Source organism: Elgaria multicarinata, chromosome 3 (assembly GCF_023053635.1).
Source record: "Elgaria multicarinata webbii isolate HBS135686 ecotype San Diego chromosome 3, rElgMul1.1.pri, whole genome shotgun sequence".
Taxonomy (NCBI): domain Eukaryota; kingdom Metazoa; phylum Chordata; class Lepidosauria; order Squamata; family Anguidae; genus Elgaria; species Elgaria multicarinata.
In genome coordinates, this window is record NC_086173.1 from 151,193,092 (window position 1) to 151,220,632 (window position 27,541).

The window sequence follows — 27,541 nt, forward strand, 5'->3', positions numbered from 1 at the left end:
TCATGTTTATTAAAGAGCATGTCAAGAGTTTATATACCTATTCTGTACTCCTTCAATCCCTCCCTCCTTCCTGGGTGAGTCAACATCCATTGTCAGGTTTGAGTAAGGAGATTAACTTCCTTCATTACCGGTGTTTGCTAAACTAGCTCTCTTACCATGTTTGTTCCCCCGATTAAGCTGGAAGTTAAACAGGACGCACTGCTTGCAAGACAATAGACAATTACTGAGATAACGAAGGTGCGATGACCTGCCCATAATCCCAGACAGTTTTCCGTCAGAGGGATTCCAGACCCGCCATGTCACCCTTCACTGTACCCTGAAATACCTTGCCCTTGGAAACAAAGCATGTGCTAAAGGTTGTGAGATTTAGGCTCGTGCTAAAAACACTTCTGCTCACCCAACCTTTCCCAGCTTAATTTTTGTTGGTTATGCTGCTGGTTATTCTTTTGGATTTGTATGTGGTAAAACTGACACTTTGTTTTTATGTTGTGTTTTGTAATTGTGCTTTTGCATTGGTCACCACAGTGATTTCTTTTGTTGAGCAGTAAATAATTTTTAAAAATAAATAAATCTGGAGGACCACAGGTTTCCAACCCTGTGTTACAATAAAACAATAAAAACAAGCAGACTCAGCCAACCAAGACAATTATACAAATTGGCTGTTGTCACACGTCAAGAAAACCCAGCGTTTGCTTCTGAATCAAGAATTTTGGGTTGTTGGGGGAGAGGCAACCTAGTTAGAATCTGGGAGTTAACCAGCTCTGGGTTAGTTCAGACATCATGATAAGCAACTGAAGAACAGAAAGGGAATTTTGACTTAAATTAGGAAGAATGTCCTGATGGGATGACAATGAAAAGACTGGCTCAGAAGGTGATGGACTCTTCCTTTTGTTAGAGGTTTTAAAGCAGAAACTGGACGGCCAGCGTCAGGGATGTTGAAGCAACGGATTTCCTGCATCAGCAGGCATAGGACCAGATGACCTTTGAGATAACCCCGCAACTCTATGAGACTGTAAATGCCACCAGAACTTTGGGAAAACAGAAATGTCTTTCTCTACATCCCAAAATCAATCATGTAGGTTCCTGATTAACATAAGTAAAGGGTCATGTTCATAATGATTCATGAACACCCTATGCATGTTTAGACAAAAAATAGTCCTACAACTCAGGCTGGGGAATGCTGGGAGTTGTAAGACTTTCCGTCTGAACATGTATAGGATTGTGCCTTTAGTGAGTTACAACAAGATAGGAGATGAGTGTGGCGTTCTAAGAGCATACTCTCACCTTGGCTAAATCCACAGGCTTGGAAGTTGCCTTCTGCCAGTTCAGACTATCTACTTATCTAGCCCACCTAGATCTTCTGGGTCCAGGGCTCCATTTACACACAGCTCCTCTCTCTGGCCAGGACAATCCATGTCTATCTGAAAGCCTTTCAGAGCTGTGAACCTACCCACCCAACACACAGTAGATTCGTCTCTACTCCTCTCCCTCCCAGACCTTTGAAAGCCCCAAATTTGCAACATGAGTGACGGCTCCGGCTTCCTTTCCTTGGCAGGGTGATGCCGTCGCTAGGCAACCACCCCTAGGCAAGCCAGGGCTTCACGCTCCCAATTTCTGAACACTGTTATTTCCCCTCAGGCTTCAGTTAGACCCGTAGTTGGAGATATCAGGTATTGATCTCTTGTACTGAGGCAACCCTGTGATATTCGGCAGGTGTCCTCTCTCAAGGATATTCTGCAAGAGCCAGTGTGGTGTAGTGGCTAAGGTGTTGGACTGGGAGTGAGGAGATCTGGGTTCTAGTCCCCACTCGGCCACAGAAAACCACTGGGTGACTTTGGGCCAGTCACACTCTCAGCCCAACCCACCTCACAGGGTTGTTGTTCTGATAAAAATGGAGAGGAGGATTATATACGCCAACTTGGGTTCCTTGGAGGAAAAAAGGCAGGATATAAATACAATAAATAAATAAAGTGCCCTCTCTCAAAGGAAACGAAAAGCAACCTGTGCTCAGGAAACCAAGAAAAACATGCTCGAGACATACACAGACACTTTCCCACACTTCTCAGGAGAAATTCAAATTTCAGCTGTCACCTTATCCAAAGGATTCACAGTTAAACCATTGTACAGGTTTTAATTAATGGAATTAAATCAACTGATTGAATCTACATAATGTTTCATATGAATAAAACAATAATTTGGCGGAGGTGGGGGGTAGGAGAGAGCGCACACTTTCCTTCCTTTCCGGTGATGGATCCATGCAACAGGGACCAGATCTACATCAAGCAGGATATAACCCTTTGAAAGCGGGTTGAAAACGGTATATGGAATGTGTCTTATGGGCCCCAACAGTTGTCAGTGCACTTCAATACCGCTATAAAGCAGCAGTGTAGATCCTGCCATGGACCACCTTAGAAGAGGCACTTCAAAGATGGCGTCTTCCACTTACAAGTTCAGTTTCTGGCGTTTCCATTTTAAAAAATAACACAAGTAGCGGGTTTGGTGAGCCATTGCCAGTCAGAAAAAATTATATTGGGCTAAACCAGCCTTCCTCAACCTGGGGCGCTCCAGATGTGTTGGACTACAACTCCCAGAATGCCCCAGCCAGCAGTCCAACACATCTGGAGCGCCCCAGGTTGAGGAAGGCTGGGCTAAACCACATGTTATCAAGCTGTGGAGTGACTGAAAGAGGAAGAGGGACCCCACCCCACAATGACACATTAACTCCAAAGGGGATGTGGTCCTTAATAGAGAGAAAAATTCCCCACTCCCGGGCCAAACGGACCAAACATCTGACTTGGTATAGAAAAGCCTTCTTATGTAGCTGTTGCCCCATAGCTCAGTGTGATAGAGCACATGCTTGGCATGCAGAAGGGTCCCAAGTTCAATCCCCGGCTTATCCAGGTAGGGCAAGGAAAGAACCGTAACCTGAAACCCTGGAGACCCGTTGCTGCCAGTCAGTGTCAACAATACTGGGCTAGATGGCCCATGGTCTGACTCAATATAAGGCAGCTTCCTATGTTTCTATATTTTTAACCCTATTAATCTAACCAATTGACAAATCATTGCAGCCTTAGTTAAAAACTGGGTAAATATTAGAACAAGGAAGGCAAATAGGAAAGAAGTTGAAAGAAAAGCATAAAAACTCCAGGAAACAGGAATTTTTCCTGCTGCCCAGCTGCCCTTGAAATATTAGTTCCGTAACTCGTATTTGCCATGAGGAAAGTGATCAGTTTTTTTAATCCAGATTAGCAGGTTTAGGCTGAAACCAAATCTGTAATTACCTGTGAGTAAGTCCCACTGAAATAAGTGAGAGTTACTTCCGGGTAAATATGTACGGTGGGCATTTGGCAATTTCAGGAACTTTTCAGGGTACCATTGCAAAATAGTCGCTGCGGGAAGTGTGGCTAGCCGTAACAGAGAAGTAACCTGCCCAAAGGACAGAGTACAAGGCAGAGGTCGGGGATGAACCCCAACACACTAAGCTTCTCTGAACCCCAGTTTTCTGTGCCAATTTCACAGAAGCAACCTTTTTTTCTCCCCCACCTCTGCCAGCCAACTTATTACTCACCCCCCGCACATGCGCACACACAGAGTATCCATCATACATGCACATGCCCCCTTTCTTCTCCACTTCTCTGCAAGCACATGAAACGCCACATTCTTTTTCAGGATCTCTTTAAAAATCCCCCATAATCTTTCTCCCTCTCCTCTCTTTCTCGCATACATACAGCCCTCATCCATTCAGGACATGCAAGTACACAACTCTCCCCAGCTGGCTTCTAGTGGCCTTCCTGGTCGCCCACTGCTGTCTTTAACTCCTTCCCTCCCCAGTTTACCAGACAGATGGGCTCGCATCAGACAGATGTGATGCAAGCCCATCATTTCCCTTTCCTAAGGATGTCTCCAACCCCAGAGACGTTCATGGGAATTGAAGATGGCAGTGGCTGGAGGCCGTCATTTTGCTTTGAAGAAACCCCAGCTGCTGGTATGTTGCTGTTGGTCTCAGTTTGAGGAGTGGGTGGGGTATGGCACCTTGCTGAGAACCAAAGAAAGTGTCTGAGGGCGCACAGTTGTCTCCAGACACAACGTGTAGCTCTTCAGATACTGACGGCGCTACACATTTAGTATCAAAACAGTCCCCTCTTCCATGCAACTTCTGTGCCAATGATGCACCTGAAGAAAACAGTTCAACGGTCAACAGCGACGACCCGAAGACGTTAAGTACCAGTGCTCGATCGCAGGCAACGGGTCAAATTCTGATACTGCCACACCATTGACTGCCACCATCACGAGAGAGTTCGCCACTTCGTTGGAAAGCTTCAACCTCTCGTACGTTCTTATCAGATTCATAACGACAAACCCCCGCTTACAACTTGCCGTAGAAATACGCATACATGCCGAGATCGAGGCGAGTTTACTCAGCGAAGGAAGCTTCAGGCCCTCCGCCATTGCTTTCTTGCAGAACGCGGGAAATGAAAGGTTCTGGGCGGTGTTTTTCAGCGCGCTCCATTCCTCCAGCAGTCTTTCCTTATCACGGCTCGCTGGGAGAACACAGCCAAAACGGTTTGCCAAAGAAAGAATCTCCGCCTCTCCAAAGTTGGCATCAAGACAACCAGCAGGCCAAGATAAGGCATCGAACACTTCCATGTTTTTTAATAACGGTGGGGATTTCTCCGTGTCAAATCTTTTATGTAGATATTCTGCCCCGGTCAGAATAATTTTTGCTCTGTCAACTTGGAATCGGAACTCTCCCATCTCTACCACATCCAAGGAGACGCCACGGAAACATCCGTCTTTTACGTTTGCATTAAACTCTTCTTCCTTTGGTCCTGGCTGTTGAAGGAGGTTTTGCAACCCAAGATATGTGCTTTCTAGAGTGGCGATCACCTGCCCCACCAAAACATGTTCTTTCTGAAACACCTCTGAGAGGGGCTTGTAAATATGAAGAAAATCTATCAAGAAGTGGGAGAATTTTACAAAATCAAAACTCCTCAGGAACGTCAACATCCCTTTGGCCTTTTGTCCCTCGTGTCCACTGGACTTTGACAGGCGCTCGAGATGACGAACGACCGCGGGCAAGCTTTCAAGAAGGGCACTCAGAGTTTGCCTCTTGCTTACGACCCACCTCACACTGTTCGATTCCATCAGTTTCACCACCTTCTGGCCTAGCCCGCAAGCCACAGCCTGCAGCTCTCTCAGCCTTTCGGGAGAGGACTGGTAAAATTTGAACATCGCCCGTATGTGCTTTTCACAGTTCTTCACAAAATCAACGTCCCTGCAGCAGGCATCAATGACCGCATATTGTAACTTGTGAGTAACGCAATGAGCCGGCGACAACTGAGGGATGATCTCTTGGAACTTTGCAACGAGTCCGCTTTTGCATTCCACTATATTAGCTGCCCCGCCCATTCCCAGACCCACCACCCACCCCGGCTTCCGAAATGGGATTTGCAGTTCATCCAAGGCTGAAATGGTCGCGGTGAAACAGGCGTCGGCTATTTCGCTGGGCAGCGATGCCAAGCAGATGTAGGATTCCTTCACTTCCGATGCTTTTATATACCTGATGTAAATTGCGACGCACGACTGATCTGAGGAATCCATGAAGCCATCCAGCAGAATGCATATGCAGGGGGACTGGCGTATGTCACTGAGTATTTCCTTCCTCAGCGTGTCCGCAATGCACTTGATGAAAAGAGTGCACGCCACTCTATTCCTGTACCTGGGGATGATAGGGGCTCCCATGACTTGCAAGAGATCCAATGCCTTTTCATAATCATTCAACGGCTTTGAATGGTACGCAATGTCATAAGCTGCGCTGAAAAGGTGCTCCATATTTTTCAGCACGTAGCTGGACATCTTTGTCATGCGCTCGGCCGCTGGGGCACTGTCGGGGTCTTCCTTAGCTGTCAATGCACGGACGCAAAGGTTATGGGCGTTGCTCTTGTCGTGGTGTTTGAGAGTCTCCACTTTGAATGGTCCAGTGTATCCTGTTACGAGCTTGGACACGGGACCATGAGTGGGCGGCTTTTCCTTGCAGACCACGCAGTACAGAGTGGTCTGCCCTTTGTCCGCCTCCAGCCACGGAAACTGGGAAAACCACGACTTCTGAATTGATCGCGGGCCCAAAGTCTTTTTTAGTGTCCCTGCTGCACCTGGTTCCCTTCCACAGCCATCTTGATGTAGGTTTGGAGACCATGCTTCTATTGGGGGATACAGGGAAAGAGCGAAGTCGTCCATCAGATCTCGTTCATCTGGGTCTTCCACCATTTCAACCTTGATTATCCCTGTTGAGATAAGTTTAGCTTATTTAAATGGCAGTTGTCCAAAGTGTACTGTGCCCAAGGCAGCTCACAATAAAATCCAACTTAAACAAAATGAAACTCTCACATTTTGTTACCAAAAAAAAAAAAATCACAGAGAGGCTAGGCTGGTGGGTATATGAGAGAGGGCCTTTTCTGTAGCAGCACTCTGACTACAGAACTTCCTCCCAAGGGAGGTCAGAAATCATCCATCCCTATTGAGTTTTAGCCAGGCAGTAAAATAGGGGGGAATCTATTATTTCAAATTGTACATGGTTTCATAGGCCCTCATAGGCAGAAAAAACATTATTGTTGTTATCATTATCATGATGATGACAAATTCAACGATCATAGCATACATTCCATATTAAATTCAATAATATACAATTGAGAGTTAAAACACAAGTGCAAAGCAAAAATCAACATTAGCAAGATACAAAGCAACAAAAAAGCTAATCCCTTCTAATGGTAATCTTGCTACACACCAAGGGGCCATAGTAGACTAGTTTAAATTCAGTTCAGGAGGCTTTGGCAGTGAAGTGGGGGGTGTCTTTTAACATGGCTTAATGGTTGACAGCTAGCTCCCTTCAGTCTCCCCCAAAGGAGACTAGCAGCAGAAAGAGACCTATGCTAGGAAGTGGCGCTGCCCTGTTCAGCTGACACCCTAAACCATGGTGGTTAAGACTTTTTGGTTAACCAAAAAGCCTTAGCCACCATGGTTTAGGGTGTCAGCTGAACAGGGCCAATGAATTTATCTCCTTTTCCCCAACCTCCCAAGTGTTCCAGCTGTTAGTGCCAGCCTTGCTGCGCTCCAAGGGCCACAGCTGCTGGGCTCAAATACAGTTCAGGATCTTGGGAATATTACAGTAATACGGTTGTGTGTTTTGAGCAGTGTGTGGGCCTGTTCAGACCACATGCTAAACCATGGTTAGGCCGCTAACCCTTTTGCAGCAAATGGTTAGTGAGCATGTTGAACCCATGGTTATGTAGCCACCAGGGTTAGAAATGGTTTCACATAACACACTAAGCCATAATGTTTACCTCAGAATGCTTAACTACTGTGGCTTAGCATGCCTTCTGAACGTGTGCATTCTGCCATTTGTGGTTCTTTTTGTCCTGTCACTGCTCAAGTCTGGGGCAACTGCTGTTCTTCCTCATTCCTAGTCACAGCAACTGTTTTAATTAATTAATCTATCATTATTTTTTAGGCTGCCTTTAAGGTTAGAACCTCCTTAATGCCACTGGACAGAACTCCCACAAAAGGGGATGAGGTAAATTTTCAAGCAGTTGTGGGCTCCTATACTCCAGGGGGTGACTGTTCCTGTCAGAGGCTGGCTCCTGTGGAATTGGAACCTAACCAGATGTAAAGGCCCTGGCCACCGAGAAAGGCAGTGGAGCTGTAACTACTTCCTCGCCTTTCTCTGTTGCTTGAAGGATTTCTTGGCCACTGACCAGCTTCCAGTCTAGGAAGTCCCTGCGTCAGGCCAGCCTCAGCACTGGAATACTGTGGACATCCTGCCACAACACACATCTGGGCTTTCTCAACTTCAGACCACAACAACCCAGGAGGGGCCATTGTTGATCCCTGACCCCTTGTCCCACCACTGCTCCTCGGTACCGCTGCCACTTGCCCACTTTAATGCACAGGCAAGCTGGTGACAGTCACTTCTTGTTGCTGTCACCTGCTTTCCTGCTGGCTCTCTGGGAAGTGAGCAGACAACTCTGAGGAGAAAGAGCAGCCACTGCCACAGATGGGGGCAATGCTAAGGAAGAGAGGTGCCTGCTGGGGGGTCAGGGGACCAACACGCATCGTGCTGTGCCCCCACCCCAAAACATGGAACTGGTCCTAATGATTACCTCATTGCAAAAACAGCTACCACACAGAACCAACTTGTCTCGGCCTAGTTGCCTGCCTCAGGCCTACATCAAAGCCTACCTGGGGCCTACATGGTGGTCTTTTTGGCCACCAAGTGAAGACCTTCTTAGCTTCCCATGAATTTTAGTCTTTCTGTTGTTTAAAATCTGTTACTGTATTTCAGATCTTTGCACTGATGCTAGGTTTTATTTTGGTTTTTTTAGTTTTTATTTTGTACTGCAGCTTTAAATGTTTACGTTGTATTTTTATTGTGTTGTGTTTTATGGGTTTAAACGTTATAAACTGCCCAGAGAGCTTCATTGGTTGTAATTGATCAATCAATTACTGTTGGCTAGGATACTGATACACTGCAAATGCAAAAGCCCAGTTACTCTGTTGAACTCACCTCCAAGGTCGCTTGGCTGAGGTGATGCAACTCCTGGCGCTTCGTCATCTGAGAGTGAAGAAAGAGTGAATTAAAAAGAAGTTAATGTGAAGGGAGGACAAAGCTTTACAGGCTCAGACGTGCTTCTAAAGCAAAGGTGTTGAACCTGTGGCCCACCGGGAGTCCCAATCCAGCCGTCCAGGGTCTGTCAGATGGCCATCCCCCCGCTTTCCCTGGCCACAAGTCAGCAGAATTAAAAATAAACATCCAACAGCATAAAAGCAATATTCAGAGGATTTAAAAGCCCTGGGAAAATAAAAAGGGCTTTGTCTGACACGGAAATTACATCAAGATATAGGTGCCAGGTGAGCCTCCCTGGGGAGAGCTTTCCATAGGGTGTCACCAGGCTAGTGGTGGGGAACCTGCATGCAGCCCTCCAAGTGCTGCAGGCCCCTCTTGCTCTCTGGACCACCCCTCTGGGAATAGCTCTCTCTTCTGCTCTGCATGTGTGCATATGAGAGAGAGAGAGAGAGAGATGCTACGTGGTGAGCCGAGGGGGTGGGGAAGCCTTGCAGTGAGTGATCTGAAATGGACAGTGATTGGGGTGGGGGGGAGGCACAGTGAGAGAGAAAGAAAGAGATGGCACAGAGAGATAGAGAGAGGGGAGAGGGCCTGTTCAGACACACGCTAAACCATGGTTAGGCCACTAACCCTTTTGCAGTAAATGGTTAGTGAACATGTTTAAACTGTGGTTTTGTGGCCACCATGGTTAGGAATGGTTCACACAATGCACTAAGTCATGGTTCACGCGACACGCTAAGCCATAATGTGTAGCTCAGAATGCTTAACCATCATGGTTTAGCGTGTTGTCTAAACAGGGCCACTGGGAGCTATGCAATCCTGTGATGTCTGCCCAAGTTGGGTTTGGCTCTGTCCACCATTATCTGTGGCCCACCCACTATTGACTTTTCCTGGGGATAAACATAGGGTGACCATATGAAAAGGAGGACAGGGCTCCTGTATCTTTAACAGTTGTATTGAAAAGGGAATTTCAGCAGGTGTCATTTGTATATATTTGTATATGTGGAGAACCTGGTGAAATTCCCTCTTCATCACAACAGTTAAAGCTGCAGGTGCCCTGCCCTCTTTTAAATCTGGTTAGTATAGCTCCTGCAGCTTTAACTGTTGTGATGAAGAGGGAATTTCACCAGGTTCTCCCTATATACAAATGACACCTGCTGAAATTCCCTTTTCAATACAACTGTTAAAGATACAGGAGCCCTGTCCTCCTTTTCATATTGTCTTTCTAGTAAACAGCCATTCATAGGGTGGGGAGAGAAAAATGGTTTCCCACCTCTAGAGTAGAACCTTTCCCCTGAAGCCACCCACTGCACTCCAGGCGGTGGGGGCACCCAAAGAATCTAACCCTCATGGGAGATAGAAGCCGCTACCTGGAGGCTCTTGTTCTCCTGGCTGTTCTTGGAGAAAAGCCAGTTCTTTACAGGAAAGGGTCTCTTGGGCTAACTGGCAGCTCGGAGCAAGGTGCTCTGCAGGGAAGCAACCCATGTATATTTAGAAAGGTTATAGAAGTGGGATTGCAGCAGGTGCCATTTGTATCACTGTCACTTGCCAGATCCAAAAGAGGGCAGGGCTCCTGCAGCTTTAACTGTTGTGATGAGGAGGGAATTTCACCTGGTGCTGCATGCATACAAATGACACCTGCTGAAATTCCCCCTGTCCTCCTTTCCATAGAGTCACCCTAGATTGGGCGAAAGGGCTGCTGACGGCTCTCTAGGGGTTTCGGGCAGGATTCCTTCCTGGAGATGCCGGGGAATTGAACTGGCGACCTTCTGCAAGCAAAGCAGGCACTCTGCCACTAAGCTACAGGCCCCTCCCCTGGTGTTGATAGTCTTGTTGTTGTCATATTGGGCATGAAATCTATTTCTGTAGTTTTACTGTAAGCCACTTTGAGTATGGTTTTCATAGAGGAGCGGGGTATAAAGGTCAAATAAACTAAAAACCCTACAGAAATCCTTACAGCACGTACAGATCTAGATGCACAATTGGCTGGATCACAACCTTTCGCTCTACAACAGAGAGCTGGGGTAGCGGCTAAGAGACTGAGCTACCAATCGGGAAGTCCCCAGTTTGAATCTCACCTCTTGCCATGAACTCACTTTACGCAAGCCACTTTCTCCCAGCCTCAAACTCCCACCACCACCATCTGAAATACGTGGGGTGGGATAATAACATGGACTTACCTATGGGGGGGGGGGGGGTTGTTAGGCTTGTAACTAAATAATGCACATGAAGCAGCTTTGAACACTTGAAGGATCTGTGCAAATGTTATTTTTAGGGATGACTGCAACAGCCTCACCCACAGGGATGGGACAGCACTAGCAATCAGCAGCTAAGCACTGAGGATAGTCAAACACACATACAAACCCCTTTCACTCTGGTCAGTTCTGCAGTGGAATCCTTGGATCCCTTCTGTAGAGTCACATACTATGGTGGCCATGAAATAGAACCCAGCACAGAGTTGTGCAAAACAGAACCCAGGGCAGAGTTGTGCAAAACAGAACCCAGGGCAGAGCTATGCAAATAGAACCCAGAGCGGAGCTATGCAAATAGAACCCTGGGAGGAGCTATGCAAATAGAACCCCAGGCGGAGCTATGCAAATAGAACCCAGGGCAGAGCTATGCAAATAGAACGCCGGGCGGAGTTGTGCAAAACAGAACCCAGGGCAGAGCTATGCAAATAGAACCCCAGGCGGAGCTATGCAAATAGAACCCAGAGCGGAGCTATGCAAATAGAACCCAGAGCGGAGCTATGCAAATAGAACCCCAGGTGGAGCTATGCAAATAGAACCCCAGGCGGAGCTATGCAAATAGAACCCCAGGCGGAGCTATGCAAATAGAACCCAGGGCAGAGCTATGCAAATAGAACGCCGGGCGGAGTTGTGCAAAACAGAACCCAGGGCAGAGCTATGCAAATAGAACCCCAGGCGGAGCTATGCAAATAGAACCCAGGGCAGAGCTATGCAAATAGAATCCTGGGCGGAGCTATGCAAATAGAACCTAGGGCAGAGCTATTTATTTATTTATTTAAAACATTTATATCCCGCCATATATCATTAAGAACTCAGGGCGGCGTACAGATATGTAAATAGAACCCAGTGCGGAGCTAAGCAAGCTGAGTTCTCAGTGTTTCTAGTTGAGTTCACTGGGAGAGGAAGTAGCTGGGCTTCAACTAGACAGACCATTGGTAGAAGGGCAAAAGCTTCTCCCTAAAAAAACTGGGATGACAAGGAAGCAGATTTAACCCCAACCCCAGTGGCCAAATGCCTCCATTTACTTTCTGCCCTATAAATAAATGGCTGTGCTGGACTACAGCTCCTATCATCCCCTGCCTAGCTGAGAGATAATGGGGGCTGCAGTCCAACACACCTGGATGACACCAAGTTGGGGAAGGCTGCACAACGCTGTCACCAGGGCTCCGAAGCCAGTTGCCCTCTGGATGACTACAACTCCCATCATCCCCAGACAGCGCTGCCAATAGTGAAGGATGATGGGTGTTTTACCCCAACATCATCTGGAGGACCTCGGGTTCCTCACCCCTGCGGGAACCACAACACTGGATGTCCCAGCTTGCATCAACACCCACCTCACCTCACCTCTCCGTATACAAAATGCACACAGATCCATTGCATGCTTGTATGCGCACACACACAGAGGATTCCCTCTAATATACAGGTTCACCCTCCACCTTCCCAACAACGGCTCTCCTGCAAGTTGCGACATAATCCCGCTTGCTCACTCAGGTGGGTTTTCTGATGCAAGGTGAGATTCTTCCTCAGCGCAAATCTTCGCCTGCACTCCGCGCACTCGTAAGGTTTCTCCCCTGTGTGGGTCCTCATGTGTCCAATAAGAGCATATTTGGAAGAGACCGTCTTCCCACACAGCAGGCAAGTGGCTTTTTTCTTCACTGTCTTCTTGTCACCTGCTGGGAGAGGGGGACAAAAAAAGAGATAACCTAGAAAGCCTCCTTATGTCAGGACAAAGTGTTCAACTAGTCCTGTATTGTATAAATAGTCCAAAGAGTGGCAGCCCATCAGAGTCTGAGACAAAGTCCTTTCAAAAGAACCAGAGGGATGATGTGGCAGTTAAGGGCACAATCCAATGCTTGTTTTTGCTACAATTCTGCCTCCATTGATTCCTTTGGTAGTTCTTATTGAGGGCTCCTCTCCTTGCATCAAACGAACAGGCCCGTAAGGGTGCAGAACTGAAACAGACAAGCTGCCTGTGCATTCATGAACTCCATGAATCCAGGGAAGCGTCAACATCTCTGCACGGATCCAGTGGCAGGCCTAGAGTGTGGCATGGACTACGAAGAGAAAACTGAGGTTCACCTGGGAACAAGCGAACAGGAATCTGCTTTCTTGCTTGGATCAGAGCCCTGATGCCTGGGCAACTAAAAGTGTAGGGTTCTCTCAGTCTGATTTTGGACAGCACAAGGGTGGTTCAGGATTCTGATCTCCACGTTGCCTTACCAATCTCTCACCTTTGATCGTTTTTTCTCCTAGATCTTGAACCCAAGGCTCTGCTCCTTGATCGAGCCAGAAGATCAGTGCTGGTTTAGCCACTGGAAAGCCTACTTGGAGGAGGATAAAGAGCAGGAAAGGGTCAGGAGGAAATGGCTAGCAGAAGACGTCCAAAGAACATGGGGCTATATTCTAACTTTAAATCTCCCGAAAGCTTGGGAGTAGAAGGGAATATAGATTTGTGCAATTTATGCCACAAAGTTCTAGCCTATGGATGGTCAACTTCGTGTGGCCCAGGGGGTATTTTTGGCCCCCTGACGCCTGCACACCCACACCGGTGCTGAAAATGGGGGGGATGACAAACCAAAACCAAAATAGGATCCATTGCTGCTATGGAGTCCCAGGAGGGTCAAAATGAGCTTGCATACAAGCGGTTTTTCACTCTTTGGGTGTTCTGTAGCAGCTACAGACACCATTGTGGCGCTGCTGTTTTAAATTTGTATTTTAAATCTCTACATTGCTGCTTGGTTTTATTCTAGTTGTACTTTTACATCGCGGTTTTAAGCTTCCATATTTTATATTTTATGTCGTAACGTGTGGTTTTAATGTTTGCGAACTGTCCGGAGAACTTCAGCTATTGGGCGGAAATGAAATGAAATAAATACATTGTTTGTCCCCATTTTTTTTATTTTACGTTATAGGAGGTTTCCCCTGAATGGGGTGGCGTGTGGGCACATGCACGCACTGCACTGCTGCTCATCCTTTCCCTTAGGCCAGCCTTCCTCAACCTGGGGCGCTCCAGATGTGTTGGACTACAACTCCCAGAATGCCCCAGCCAGCTCTGCTTTCAGCCCCTTTTCCTCAACTGCCAATCATTTCATGGTTTCCCAGTTCTAAACTCTTCCCTTATTTTATGTAAGATTATAATGTCCTGTGGGTAAGAACTAGTAGAAAAGTTCTCAGGTTCTTAGGGGGAAAGCTCAAATACTCACAGTCTAGCTCCTTCCTATCTTCTCTCATCTCACATTATTGCTCCGCTCGTGCTCTCTGCTCATCGAATGCCATGTCTCTTACCCGCCCAAGGGTCTCTACTTCTCTTGCTCGGCTTCGTCCATTTTCTCTCGCTGCCCCTTATGCCTGAAATTCTCTTCCAGAGCATTTGCGGATCACGAGTTCAATCACTGTTTTTAAAGCTCAATTGAAAACTTTTCCTTTTTTTCTACAGCTTTTAGAACTTGACTTTGTTCTCACTTTCACACTGTTAGGGCTCATCTATACCAAGCAGGGTATTCCACTATGAAAGCGGTATATAAAAGGCAGGAGCCACACTGCTGCTTTATAGCGGTATTGAAGTGCACTGACAACTGTTGGGGCCCATTGAGACATACGATATACCGCTTCCATACTGCCATATCCTTGTTGGTGTGGTGCCTGCCTTTTATATATCGCTTTCATAGTGGAATATCCTGCTTGGTGTAAATGAGCCCATAGTTTTGTCCCCTGTGCCTATTTGGTGCGTTCTCTTCCTTTTCTTATTGTTTTATTATGATTTTATTAGGATGTCAGCCTATGTGGCAGGGTATTGCTGTTTTATTCTTTTACTATGTACAGCACCAGGTACATTGATGGTGCTAAATAAATAAATAAAATAAGATTTGGTGATCCATATTGCATCTAACCTGGATTAATTAAGTGGCTAGTTTTTTGAATTGTATAACATCTCTATTGTCTATCCTAAGGACCATCACCCATTTTTTTAAAAAAACTGCCAGAAAACACCCAGGGCACTTGAAAGATTCCCAGTTCCTACGATCTAGGAAATAATTCTTTACCCAAGGAGGCCACGTTCTCATAATTCTCCTTCATGACCATCTTATACAAGGCTTTTTGCTCTGGATCCAGCAGATCCCACTGGCCCTTTGTGAAATACACAGCCACATCCTCAAAGGTCACCAGCCCCTGAAAAAAGGAAGAACAAGCAAGCAAAGATCATTCCCAGCTACACTAAACACACACACACTTCTGAACAGAGGAAGGAAAATTATCCTGCTCACTAAGAAATAATATCCCAAAGCTTGGGAAAGATGAAACCTGGCTTCTACATGCAGCAGAATGAGGTGGCCAAATGGCTGGCAGCCCTTCAGGCTGCAACTGAGGGAGAGGATGCCATTTTTGAATGCTACCGTGCACTAAAACCCGCATGGAACATTTTTTAAAAAAACAACAACAACAGCAGCAACATACCAGGCAAAACACTGGGCTAAGGCCTTTCTAAAACCTGCTGTTTTAGTTTACTATTTGGTGGGAGTTTTGTTTGCGTTTCCCACTGAATTCTGAAATGGGACAGGCCATTTTATCACCTCAAGTTTCATCCGCTTCATTCTGTCCCAGGCAAACTACGCTTGAAACTCCATTGCAGGGGAGGGGAGAAAGTAGGTCTCCAGACAGGGCCGGCCTGTCAGAGTAAGGCAGTTGCGTCAGGCAGCAAATGGTGGGAGGCGGCAGCAAGGGGTTGGAGGGAAGAGAGCTAAAGGCCACACGGCCTACCCTGTGCTCCCTAAGCTAGCCTGCTGCTTTCATTTGGCGTGGATGCTGCTGTCCCATTGCCAAAGAAAGTTTCAACCGGAGGGAGCACCATCTTGCCCTTTGCCTCAGGCAGCAAAATGTCTCAGGCCAGCCCTGTTTCCAGATGTTTTGGACATCAACTCCTAGCATTCCTGACCATTAGCCATGCTGCCTGGGGCTTCTGGGAGTTGGAAGTCCAAAACATCCAGAGACCTATTTCCTGCCCACCCCTGGTCTGCAGGATGCAAGCTCTTGTTGCAAACGTTGCTTCAGGGGCAGGGAACCTCAGATCTGCAGGCCTAAACTGGCCCATGGAGGGTCCTCTTCCAGCCTGTGGAGGCTTGGGCTCCCTTTCCGGGGCCCACCAACTCCCCAAAGCCCCACCTGCTGGCCTGGAGGCTATCAGGAAGTTGGGGAGGAGGCAGAGAGAGGAATCGCCTTGTGATCTCCAATTTGAGATGGGAGATAACAAGGGCATTCCCCTGCGTGCTACTTCCCTGTCTCCTCCTTGATGAGGAAGGCGAAGGACCAGCGAATCTGGTCCGAACATTTTGCTAGTGCTTCCAGGAGGTCCACTGGCCCGATTCCCTTCCCTTCGTGCAACCCCACTCCACCCCAACCTGCAGCTCTTTAAAGTGCTGCTGCCATTTTGCTACACAAATGGAAGGGGAAGTGAGGCAAATGAGCCCGATGGATGCTTGCAATAGACGATTGGCAATAGACGGTTCCACTGATTAAAAAGAGATTTTAAAATGTTGCTTTCTGTTGCTCCGGAAGGTAAGAACCAGCGGATTCCAATGACAAGAAAAAGGATTTCGACTAAATGTTAGGAAGAACCTCCTGGAGGTACAAGCTGTTCTGTCAACAGGAGGCGGTGGTCTCCCTCCTCTTCCGCAGAGGCTTTTAAACAGAAGCTGGTCACCGATCAGGGATGCTGCAGCAGTGGATTCCCTGCTTCAGCGGAATGGGTGGGTGGACCAGTTGACCTCAAGGGTCCCATCCAAGTCTGTGATTCCATGAAAAGAGTTGTCAAAGTTTCCCGGTCAAATAAGGGGAAGGTATTTGGAGTTCTATGATATACCACACCTTGGCAGACTCGACTGGATCAATATCCCTCATCCAAGGAAGGTGTATTGACCCTGATTGAGACACGGGCCACCTTTCAGAGCCTGTGTGGACACAAGACAAAACAGAGAAAAAGATTTCAGAGCAGTTGAAATTACATCTTCTTTCAAGACATCTGAAGCTGATTGGAATGGAAATTTGGAGAGGGGGCGGAGAAGAAGAGGGGCATCATAACGGGGGGGGGCGCATTAGAAAGATGTGGAAAGACTTGAAGAGGGAAAAGATAGAACTGCCTTTGGGGGGGAAAAGGACTGCCTCAACCCATTTTTGGCAGGCAGTGCAAAAATAGGGGACATGTGGCAAACGCTGTGCCAGATCAATCTTTTCAGTGATCCAGCAGGGTTCTTTTTATGTTTTAAAAGGACAGAAATTAGGACATGAAATAATGAAATCTAGGTACAGCTACCTAGATTTCAACTAAATATAAGGAATTTTTTCCTGACAGTAAGATCGGTACAACAGTGGAAAAGTCCAATAATGGAGGTGGTGGGTTCTCCATTTATTTTATTTATTTATTTATTGTATTTTTATACCACCCAATAGCCAAAGCTCTCTGGGAGGTTTACAAAAATTAAAACCATGGAAACCATTCAAAATATAAAAGTACAAAAGCCTAATATAAAATACAATATAAGAACACAACCAGGATGAAATCGAGCAGCAATGCAGAATTTAATGCAGATTTAAAATACAAATTTAAAACAGCAAAGTTAAAAATAAGTTGACAGACTGTTAAAATGCTGAGAAAATAAAAAAGTCTCCATCTCTGGAGATTTTTAAGAAGAGCCACCTCTCATGGATGGTTTAATTAGTTTTCCTGCACATTGCAGAGGGTTGGACTAGATCAGCCTTCCTCAACCTAGGGCGCTCCAGATGTGTTGGACTGCATCTCCCAGAATGCCCCAGCCAGAGCTGGCTGGGGCATTCTGGGAGTTGTAGTCCAACACATCTGGAGCGCCCCAGGTTGAGGAAGGCTGGACTAGATGATCCTTGTGGTCCCTTCCAACTCCACAATTCTATGATTCTATGATAAGTGTAAAGTAGCATTTGCTTTGCAATCCTTTCAAGTGCCTAGGGAGGGAAGGAGAACGTTTCTCCTTCCAGATGTTGTTGAACCGCAATTCCCATCAGCCCTAGCCAGCCTAGCCAATGGTGAGTGGTAATGGAACTTGTAGTCCAATGACACTTGGCAGGCCACACATTCCCCACCCTGGCCTAATGTCAACTGCCATTAGAAAAAAGCATCCCAACATTTTCAAGTGAGAGGCTTCCATCTTCAAATGGCCAAATCTTTCAAAAAAGATTGTATTTATTTACTACATTTATATACCGCCCCATAGCCGAAGCTCTCTGGGCGGTTTACAGATTCGGGAGACAAAAAGCCTCACAACATCCTATGAAGCAAATGAAGTTTTTAGCCTCTCTTTCAAAAAATAGTAATGATGTTTTGTAGGCAGCATATTTGGAGAAATCTGCAAGGGAGAGGCGGGCGCACAGAGACCCCAAGAAGGGACGGAAAGGCATGCAAGAAGTAGGAGAGACTTGCATCTCTACCAGGGAATTCTCAGGATTTCCACCCTTTGGAATTGCTCTCCTTTTTTTTTTTTTTTTTAGAGACAAAGGCCCCATTCAGAAGACACTTTAAACCACGGCTTTAACCATGGTGGTTAAGCCAGAAAGCCAGGTCGTGTTCAGAAGACACCTTAAACCATGGCTTCAGCCACGGTGAATAAGGCTGGTTAAAGCCATGGTTTAAGGTGTCTTCTGAAAGGGGCCAATAGGTGTTTGCTTTGTAAACAAACAAAAAAACCCCAAAAACACACCCTGCCTACTCCTATATATGAAAGCGGCATGCACACATGCCAAGCCTTCCTTAATCAGACACTGGCCAGATGTGTTTGACCACAACTCTCATCACCTCCATTATTATTTATTTATTTATTTAGCACCATCAATGTACATGGTGCTGTACAGAGTAAAACAATAAATAGCAAGACCCTGCCGCATAGGCTTACATTCTAATAAATCCCCAGTAGGCTGGGGATGATGGGAGTTTATTTATTTACAATATTTGTATTACTGCTCCACATCCAAGATTTCGAAGCGGTGAACAGCAGAAAGGATTGTTGTGGTCAAACACATCTGAAAAGCGATCAGCTGGGGAGGACGTGGAGACATTTCTCTCCCTCTCATAATACTAGAACCCAATGGGGTCATCCCATGAAGCTGGGAGATTCAGGACAGATAAAAGGAAGGACTTCTTCACTCAGTGCATAGTTAAACTATGGAATTCACTACCACAAGATGTAGTGATGGCCACCAATTTGGATGGCTTTAAAAGGGGGTTTCCTAGAGGAGAAGGCTATTGATGGCTACTAGCCCAGATGGCTACCTCTAATATTCCAGGGTTTAAGCCTGTTTTCTTATGGTCTAAACAATACCACCACCAGCCTCCATCCAATTCTCCTCCCGCCTCGACCCCCTATCTTTTTCTCTCTCCCACATTTCCTTCCTCTGCTAGCAGACGAAAGGGCAAAACGCTGCCGCCGCTTTTACCGCCCTCGACCCCGGAAAGCCCAAAAGGCGACTTAAAACCAGGGGCTTAGCTAAATCAGTGCTCCATTTCTCCCCCACCCCAATCGTCCGTTAACAAAACAGACATAAACCTCCCCATCGCGTGTCCCGCGGGGGGGTCTCTCTTCTTGCCTGCAAAGCCGAAATCCACATGTCGCCCCGGACTGTTTCCTGCCGCCATCGACGGGATCCCGGGAGGCTCCCCGCAAGAAGCCGGGAACCCCCCAGCCGAACACGCTCCCTGCTTCTCCCCGGTGGAGCCCACCCACTCCATGGTCTCGCTCCTCATCCGATCCTCAGAGCAACACGAACACGCAGCGATTCTATTGGCCACGACGCACGGGGAGGGGACGGGGATGCTGGGAATTGTAGTCTCCTTGTGGCAGCAGCTGCCGCGAACCTGGTCCCGGGGAATTCCGGGAGTTGTAGTCACCCGCCCCGGCTCCACCCGCCTTTCCATCCCTCCGATGCCATTCCTCGCAAAGATGCTGTTTGGTAGCGGTACAAACGTTGCCAAGCTACGCTTGGAGCGGGCAAATCCTTTATTTGAGGGCTGTGAGAAGCACGGAGAGTGCGGAAAGGGAATCGGAGCATCGCAGGAAGATAAAATAGCCATCAGAGGTCATAGGGTGTATCGGCGAGGAAAGGCGGGATATAAATTTCAATAAAATAAAATGGTTATGATTGAGTCAAAGTTATGCACTTTCGGGCACTGCGTTCTTTTCAGTTTGAAAGCACTGGGCATGTTGCCTAGGTGAGAGATTAAAAGCCAGATAGCTGCTTGCCCAAGTTCTTGATAAACTCAGCAGTCCATAATTTGCAGCCTAACACAGTCCAGTGCATTCGTTAAAATAGGTTTGTAAACGTGATTTAATTGTAGCTTTAAATTAGAACAGCTATTCTTAGAATATTAAACTGTTTGAGATATAGAGGCCACACATTGCTGCTGTTATTCCATTCACCAGGCTTCCCCAATCTTGAGCCCTCCAAATATATTAGATTACACCTCCTATAATCCTACAACCAGCAGTGCCGTCTGGGAGTTATGGGTGTTGTAGTCCAACACCCATACCCCCATTTCTTCCCCACACACGCTACACGCTCCCACCCTTGCGCAGAAATTAAGCTTGTGGTGGGAGGGAAGCTTACAGGGTTGTTTTAGGATTACAAATATAATGCCTGATGTCCTTTAAGTACTTGAAATGCTCAGTTGCCATCCAAGTGAACTGCCCAGAGAGCTTCGGCTATTGGGCGGTATAAAAATGTAATAAATAAATAAATAAAGTTCCATTTACCTATCTAGCGCAGTACTTAGATTCTTTCTTCCCTGTTTCTGTTACGTAATTTATTTGCCCTCAGTACGAGAGCTTATCATCTAAGTAATCTGTTGGTCAGCACACAGTTTTTATTTATTTATTGCATTTTTATACTGCCCAATAGCTGAAGCTCTCTGGGAGGTTTACAAGAATTTTTAAGAAGCATTTTATTTAAGGTGTCATGAGCTCATTGAATGGTCTGTGAGCATCAGAGATTGCAGCACTTTTGAAGCTAAGCAGACGTACTTCCTTCTTCTCACATCAGTCCGTTGGTTTCTGTTCACCACTCTGCCGCAAAGATCATCTTCTTGGCTCGCCGCTCTGACCATGTTACTCCGCTTCTGAAATCTCTTCATTGGCTTCCAATTCACTTCAGAATCCAATATAAACTTCTCCTGTTAACCTTCAAAGCTTTTCACGGTCTAGCTCCTTCCTATCTCTCCTCTCTCATCTCACACTATTGCCCCGCTCGTGCTCTTCGCTCCTCTGATGCCATGTTTCTCGCCTGCCCAAGGGCCTCTACTTCCCTTGCTCGGCTCCGTCCATTTTCTTCTGCTGCCCCTTACGCCTGGAACGCTCTTCCAGAACATTTGAGAACTACAAGTTCAATCGCAGCTTTTAAAGCTCAACTAAAAACTTTTCTTTTTCCTAAAGCTTTTAAAACTTGATGTTGTGCAGACTTTATACTGTTAGTTTTACCCTACCCTGTGCCTGCTTACCCTACCCTGTGCCTGTTTACATTCTCTTCCCCTCCTTATTGTTTCATTATTTTATTAGAATGTAAGCCTATGCGGCAGAGTCTTGCTATTTACTGTTTTACTCTGTACAGCACCATGTACATTGATGGTGCTATATAAATAATAATAATAATAATAATAATAATAATAGAAGACTACTAGGAGATGTATAAGAAAGTAAAATTTTAAAAAGCACATACGACACTAGTTTGCTTTTTCCGTCACAATTGCCAAGGCTGTTTACAAGCAAGAATAAAAAGAAAAATCTAAATATGAATATACACTCTCTAGATTTTTTTTCTTTTTTAGTCTGTGTAGGACTTGCTATCAGACCTAATGAAAATTCTTTGTCCTCTGCCCCCTTCTTAAGTAACCAAGTTGACTTACTCTCTCTCTGTTCTCAGACAATTTAAATTCCTTTCTTTGCTGCTCCATGACAGTTTCGTCTTGAGCATTTAAAGATGTAAGAGAGCAGGCAATTCACCCTACCGTTATCAATCAACAAAAGCAAGCTATAATTCAGCCTAATGATTTCTAATAATCAGAAGCTTCAACAGGGAGATACAAGCTGGCCTTTGGCTTCATGATCCATTCAAATGCCGGAACCTCGTGAGCCAGAAAAAGTAACAAAATAGCTTGTGATTACTTAATCAAAATATTTTAGTTACTAAATCCACAAAGCGACACGTGTTTTCAGACAGCGTTGAAAATAGCACAGTGTGCAAGTGCAACTGGATCCACTGCCCATTTTATAATGATCTGCCTCTTACGATTGGACCATGAGCCCATCTAGCACAGCACTGTCTGCTTTGACTTTGTAGTCAAGCTCAAACAGAGGTTTTTTTTTTTAACCCATACTACCAGAAATCTTTAGGAGATGTCAGAGACTGAACTTGGAACCATACACATTCAAAGCATTTTCTCTGCCACTGAACCATGGCCACTTTCCTATAAAACAGTGGTTCTCAACCTTCCTAATGCCGCGACCCTTTAATACAGTTCCTCATGTTGTGGTGACCCCCAACCATAAAATTATTTTCGTTCTTCTCTACACGATCCATTGTCGTGGGATGATTTGCTAATGAAAATAATATATAACAATAGCTTTAATAATACAAAAGATGATACATGACATAGTTCAGTCAATACAGTTTCCTAAACCATCGGAAATATGTGTTTTCCGATGGTCTTAGGCGACCCCTGTGAAAGGGTCATTCGACCCCCAAAGGGGTCCCGACCCACAGGTTGAGAACCGCTGCTATAAAATCAAAGAGGCAATGGGTTATCTAGAAAGTTTTGAAATGTGACATCCCCCAGGCTCTGATCTGTTGGCTAAGGATGCCACACGTATAGTATATGTCAACCTCCAAAAATGCTTCCTTACTTGCACAATTTACACTTGTTAAGTTAGCATTGGCCCAAAGCTTTCCTTGCTACAGCATGAGAAAGAGAGAGAGAGAGAGAGAGAGAGAGAGAGAGAGAGAGAGAGAGAGATTAACTGATTGTGATTTCAGGAGTTTAGCTCAGGGATGGCCAGCTTATTGAGTCGAAGGGCAAGGAAAGAAGATGCATATTCCCCCTGGCTAAGCTGCTCAGAGCCAAATCCTATAGGCTATGACATCTCCCTGGCCAAGCTACCAAGGGGAAGGTAAATGCCCAAGGCCATTTCTACACCTGTGTGGAATAGTGCCTGGAGCATTGGACCAGGACTCAGGAAATCTGGGTTCTAGTCCCCGCTTGGCCATTAAGCTCACTTTGGCCAGTCACTGACTCTCAGTCCAACCAACTGCACAGGGTTGTTGAGAGGATCAAATGGAGGGGAGGATCATGTACGCCATCTTTGGCGTCTTGGACGAAAGGCAGGATGCAAGTGTAACAAAATATTATTATTATTATTATTTATTTATATAGCACCATCAATGTACATGGTGCTGTACAGAGTAAATAAATCCTTAAGAAACAGAGGGCCAGTTTGTACAAGAGCAGCGAGGGAAATAAGCCAACATTGGTTCATTCTCCCCACTGTGAGGGTCAGTTGCATGCCTGGATGGCCCTAATTACTTTTGCTGGCATGGTTTGCGTGTTGTCTGAACCTGGGCAGCATGGCTTCTTTGGAGGGGGCATTAACCCTCAAATAACCAAACAACAGCCAATGGGTTGAGGTTTCCTGGCCCAGCAAACAAGCAAGCCACACTATTAAGGGTAAACAAGGAAATCTGGCCAGCACGCACAGTGGAGTTCACAATCCACCATAGCTTGTTAACCATGCTGCGATCATGCAAACCAGGTCTACAGTGACTGGGAAAGGAGATGTACAGCCAATATAAGGATAAGAAGGAATAGGGGGAAACAGAAACTGTGGGCTACTGGGAGACCCTCCATGCACCTCATCTGTCCTGTGCAAATCTACTCAATATCAGGGCCACTCTAAAACAGAGTGTTTGTCTTACCGTGATCAGTTCCATTTTCTGCAGTGGATGGAGAATATCCTTGAATGGGTTGCTCCTCCCATTCACTTCCATAGGCAGGGCTAATGCGCATCAGGGTGGCAAGTATCTTAGAGTTTTAAAATATATATATTCCTTGGTTTTTATTTGGATTGTACTTAGATTGTTTTGTAGATTTGTGTCAGGCCACTAATGAAGAACTCAGGTTGAAAGGCATTTGGTCAATTTTGTAGCCTGTAGTGTAGTGGCAAATTCAGAAGTGCAGGGTCCCTTCATGATAGTCACAGCCTCGCCCCCTCTAAGATTATACAATAAAAATGAGCTTTCAGTCACTTCCTTTTATCTCTAAGCCATCATTTCTCCCAGTTATGTTTGTGCAATTACTTGTGATTGCACCACCTTCTATTTCAGTGCCCAGTGCAACTCAGTCCGGTGCCTGTTTACTCAGAACTAAGTCCCACTGAGTTCATGTAAATGTGCACTGGATTGCAGTCTTCAGTTTACTTCTTATTTACTTACTGCTTACTTTATTTACTGCTTTAAGTATGCTTTAGGGTGGATTCTTGAGCAAGGGGTTGGACTCAATGGCCTTATAGGCCCCTTCCAACTCTACTATTCTATGACTCTATGATTCTGGCATGTATAAAGTAATACCAGAAGTGCCACAGAACATGTGAAGTGGGCATTTGTCACATGACTAGCCATGGCCCACTTGTGCAAACATTTAGCAGTCATCACAAGAAAATGTAAAATAAAAGCTGGCTTCACTATAGACAGATTGGAAAACTCCCTTTATCAAACTCTGTGGTAGAAAACATTTAAAAGCTCCTGTCGTGTGTCTCTAAGATTCATGGTCTCTTCATCAGCATCTTTTCCAAGCAGCCAGAACAACCGTCTGTATGGACCCTGCCTCCTGTTTCCAACAGTGGTCCGAGCATCTCTGCATCTCATTGACTCGACCTTTCCTTTCTACACACTCCTTCCAGTCCCTATGCCTGACCATCCCAAAAGCCCCTCTAGTCTAGCCATCTGTCTCCAGCAATGCCAACCACATGCCTCTGGGAAGCTCGCATAGGGCAAGATGGAGAAAGCCATCCCCTTCTGCTGAGCACCCTGCCTCTGATGATCAGAGGTACTTATCCTGCCTCCCAACAGCACTGCTTGCACCAAGGATAGTTAACAGGAAAAACAAGACCTCATCTTCTCCTCCAAACGACATATTCTTATACAATGAGCGCAAGTGACTTTCAAAAGGAAACAGCTATGCACAAATAACATACAGAATTCCCCGGCACAAAGATGTGGTGATGGCCATTTTCATAGGTAGCTTTAAAAATAAATTAATGGAGGAAGGTTCCATCAGTAGCTATTGGGCATGATGGTGATGTTGAACCTCCATGTGCACAGGTAGTATATATCTGGGGACCATATGCTGGGGTCAAACCACAGGGAAAATTTAGTCCCTTCATGCCCTGCTTGTGAACAGCCATGCAGGGAAGTATCTGGATGGCCAGGTGGACTAGCCTTTAGTCTAGTTCAGCAAGGCAGTTCTGGTGTTCTTAACAAGGAGAGTGAGAGACTTGGTCTTGTGTCAAAGCCACTGGCTGCCTATATGCTTCCTGTTGGAATTCAAGGTGTTGGTAATGACGTTTAAAACCCTAAACGGCTTGGGACCTCGATACTTGAGAGAGCGCCTCTCCTTATAGATGCCTGAGACCTCAGATCTTTTGGAGGAGCCCTTCTCCACATCCCACCAATGCAACATATACGCTATGATGGGACAAGGGAGAGGGGCCTTCTCTGTGGTGGCACCCCGGCTGTGGAATGCCCTCCCCTTGGAGGCCCGATTGGCGCCAACATTGATTGCATTTCGACGCCAAGTAAAAACATGGCTTTTAAACAAAGCCTTTGATGGTTAAACTCACTGGCACATTGTTTTAACTGTTTTTAAATTATATATTGTTTTAACTTGGATCATGGTTTAATTTGTTTTCAACTGTGTATATTTATTGTTTTATACTGTATGTTTTTATCTGAAAGCTGCTGTGAGACCTTAATGATATAGGGCGGGATATAAATGTTTTAAATAAATAAATGGGCAAGCAGTGTGTGCAATGCCTCTCTTTCTCTCTCTCACTGGCTCACCACGGGGAAAGTAGATGGGACAGGCTTCCCTGGCAAACAGAGCTCACAGTGCCCCACAGAAAGCAGCCCCCGGCAGAGGGTTTTATTTAAATACAACACTGCACCAGAGCAAGTTAGCTTAGTGGGGACCCGGCCCTCCGACCACAAGAGGGGAAATCTCACCCACCTTGGCTAATAAGCGATACTATAATTACACCTACTCTCTCTCTGCCCTTACTTCTCAAAGGGATGATGCAAGGTGGAAAGGCATGTATGCAAACCTCCAATATGGTTAGTGCTGGGTCTTATAAACTTAGGATGTCAACTACATTATTAACACTGCCCTGATGGCTTTTTAGCAGATGAGGTATATAAATGAGTCGAGGGAGATATCACACCTCAGTACCAACACCAGTACCAACATTGATAATGAAATGGGGATGGTGGGCGGGTTGTGTGAATGCACAGGCTTTTGTGTTACTGCATCTTGCGGCAATTGTTATTTATCTAAGTAAATAACAATGTTATTGTACCATAGTTTATTTTGTGATGAAAAACAATAATTTTTAATAAATAAATAAAGCAAGCCATGGAGTCAACATCCTTAGTGCAGCTATGTTTTCCACTCATTCATATATAAATGTGCAGAGAATCTGCAAACTTTGAAACTGAACAGAAAGCTAAAGGGCTGAACTAACAGAAGCCCTGAAGTAAATACCCAAGAATTCCTCTGGGGTAGACACCTGATCAATCCCTGAATGCAGGGTTGAAAGACAAATCCATTTGGTATCCAAGGAGATACTTGGTTCTTCAGAGCAGATAAAAAAGTTTTGCCTTGAATCTACACTGTGGAGGAAAAGTTACACATATTAAACCAGTGAGCTTTATAAAATAATCTTCTTGAATGCCTTACAAATATCTCTACCTAGGTGAAAATTGTTGAACCATCTTCCATACTGATAGATTGTCATCCAGTTAGGAAACAAATTCATATCATCAAACTGCTGCCTAAAGGGACCTGATGACCACCCTTCTACACTATGGCCCAGTGTCATGTGGGCACATCTCCTGGGAAATGACCAGGTCCCCAGGCAATGAGACAGATGTACTGCTCTGGGTGAACTTTGCTCCTTGGGCTCTAGTCTTCTTGAGATTATAACCCCAACTGTAAATTGCCCCGAACCCTCTCAGAAAGATTCTCCAAGGAGTCTGGTGATAATGCTGGGCTGTCTTTTCCTGCTTGGACAGAGAACATCACAGCTGCAGTGTCCGTGGTCTGCTCTGAAACTCTCCAGCTTCTCTCTCTCTCTCTCTTTTTTAAGTAGCTCTCTTTCCAAAACAAAGAATAAGAAATATGGAGAGCTCGGTCAACGTCCTGTCCTGAGCAAGGCAGAATTGGAACAGGGAGGGAGGTATTGTCCACACAGGAAAGTACATACAGGTCTGGTTTGCATATGCCCTGCCAGTTGGAGTGAGCGAGGCAGAGGAAATTCTCCTTGCTGTAAGAAATCATTTCAATTGTAATGTAGGAGCTAGAAGTCTACCAGACTAATTCAAAGCATCCAATTTTTGA

At 45.8% G+C, this 27,541-nt stretch overlaps 2 protein-coding genes across 2 annotated transcripts; both read right to left on the reverse strand.

Annotated features, from left to right (window-relative positions):
* Nucleotides 1-2,713: 2,713 nt before the first annotated feature.
* LOC134396025 (zinc finger protein 862-like) lies at nucleotides 2,714-5,328 on the reverse strand. Its single transcript, XM_063122350.1, has one exon. The coding sequence runs from the start codon at nucleotides 5,230-5,232 to the stop codon at nucleotides 4,195-4,197; it is 1,038 nt and encodes a 345-aa protein (XP_062978420.1). The 5' UTR covers nucleotides 5,233-5,328; the 3' UTR covers nucleotides 2,714-4,194.
* On the reverse strand, nucleotides 5,267-16,818 carry LOC134395553 (zinc finger protein 862-like). Its single transcript, XM_063121716.1, has 7 exons — nucleotides 16,732-16,818; nucleotides 14,913-15,039; nucleotides 13,101-13,193; nucleotides 12,357-12,542; nucleotides 8,561-8,608; nucleotides 5,422-6,284; nucleotides 5,267-5,275 (listed from the first exon to the last, which is right to left on the reverse strand). Exons 1-7 carry the CDS (start codon nucleotides 16,762-16,764, stop codon nucleotides 5,267-5,269), a joined length of 1,359 nt encoding a protein of 452 aa, XP_062977786.1. The 5' UTR covers nucleotides 16,765-16,818.
* Nucleotides 16,819-27,541: the final 10,723 nt, after the last annotated feature.

What these genes read in the sequence shown, in the direction of transcription:
- LOC134396025 (XM_063122350.1), bottom strand. Translation starts at nt 5,232, where the DNA reads ATGTTCAAATTTTACCAGTCCTCTCCCGAAAGGCTGAGAGAGCTGCAG.
- LOC134395553 (XM_063121716.1), bottom strand. Translation starts at nt 16,764, where the DNA reads ATGAGGGATATTGATCCAGTCGAGTCTGCCAAG. An exon ending in ATCCAGTCGAGTCTGCCAAG is followed by an intron (nt 15,040 to 16,731) that starts GTGTGGTATATC and finishes TCCTTTTTTCAG; the next exon opens with GGGCTGGTGACCTTTGAGGA. An exon ending in TCAGCCAAGCGACCTTGGAG is followed by an intron (nt 6,285 to 8,560) that starts GTGAGTTCAACA and finishes TTATCTCAACAG; the next exon opens with GGATAATCAAGGTTGAAATG.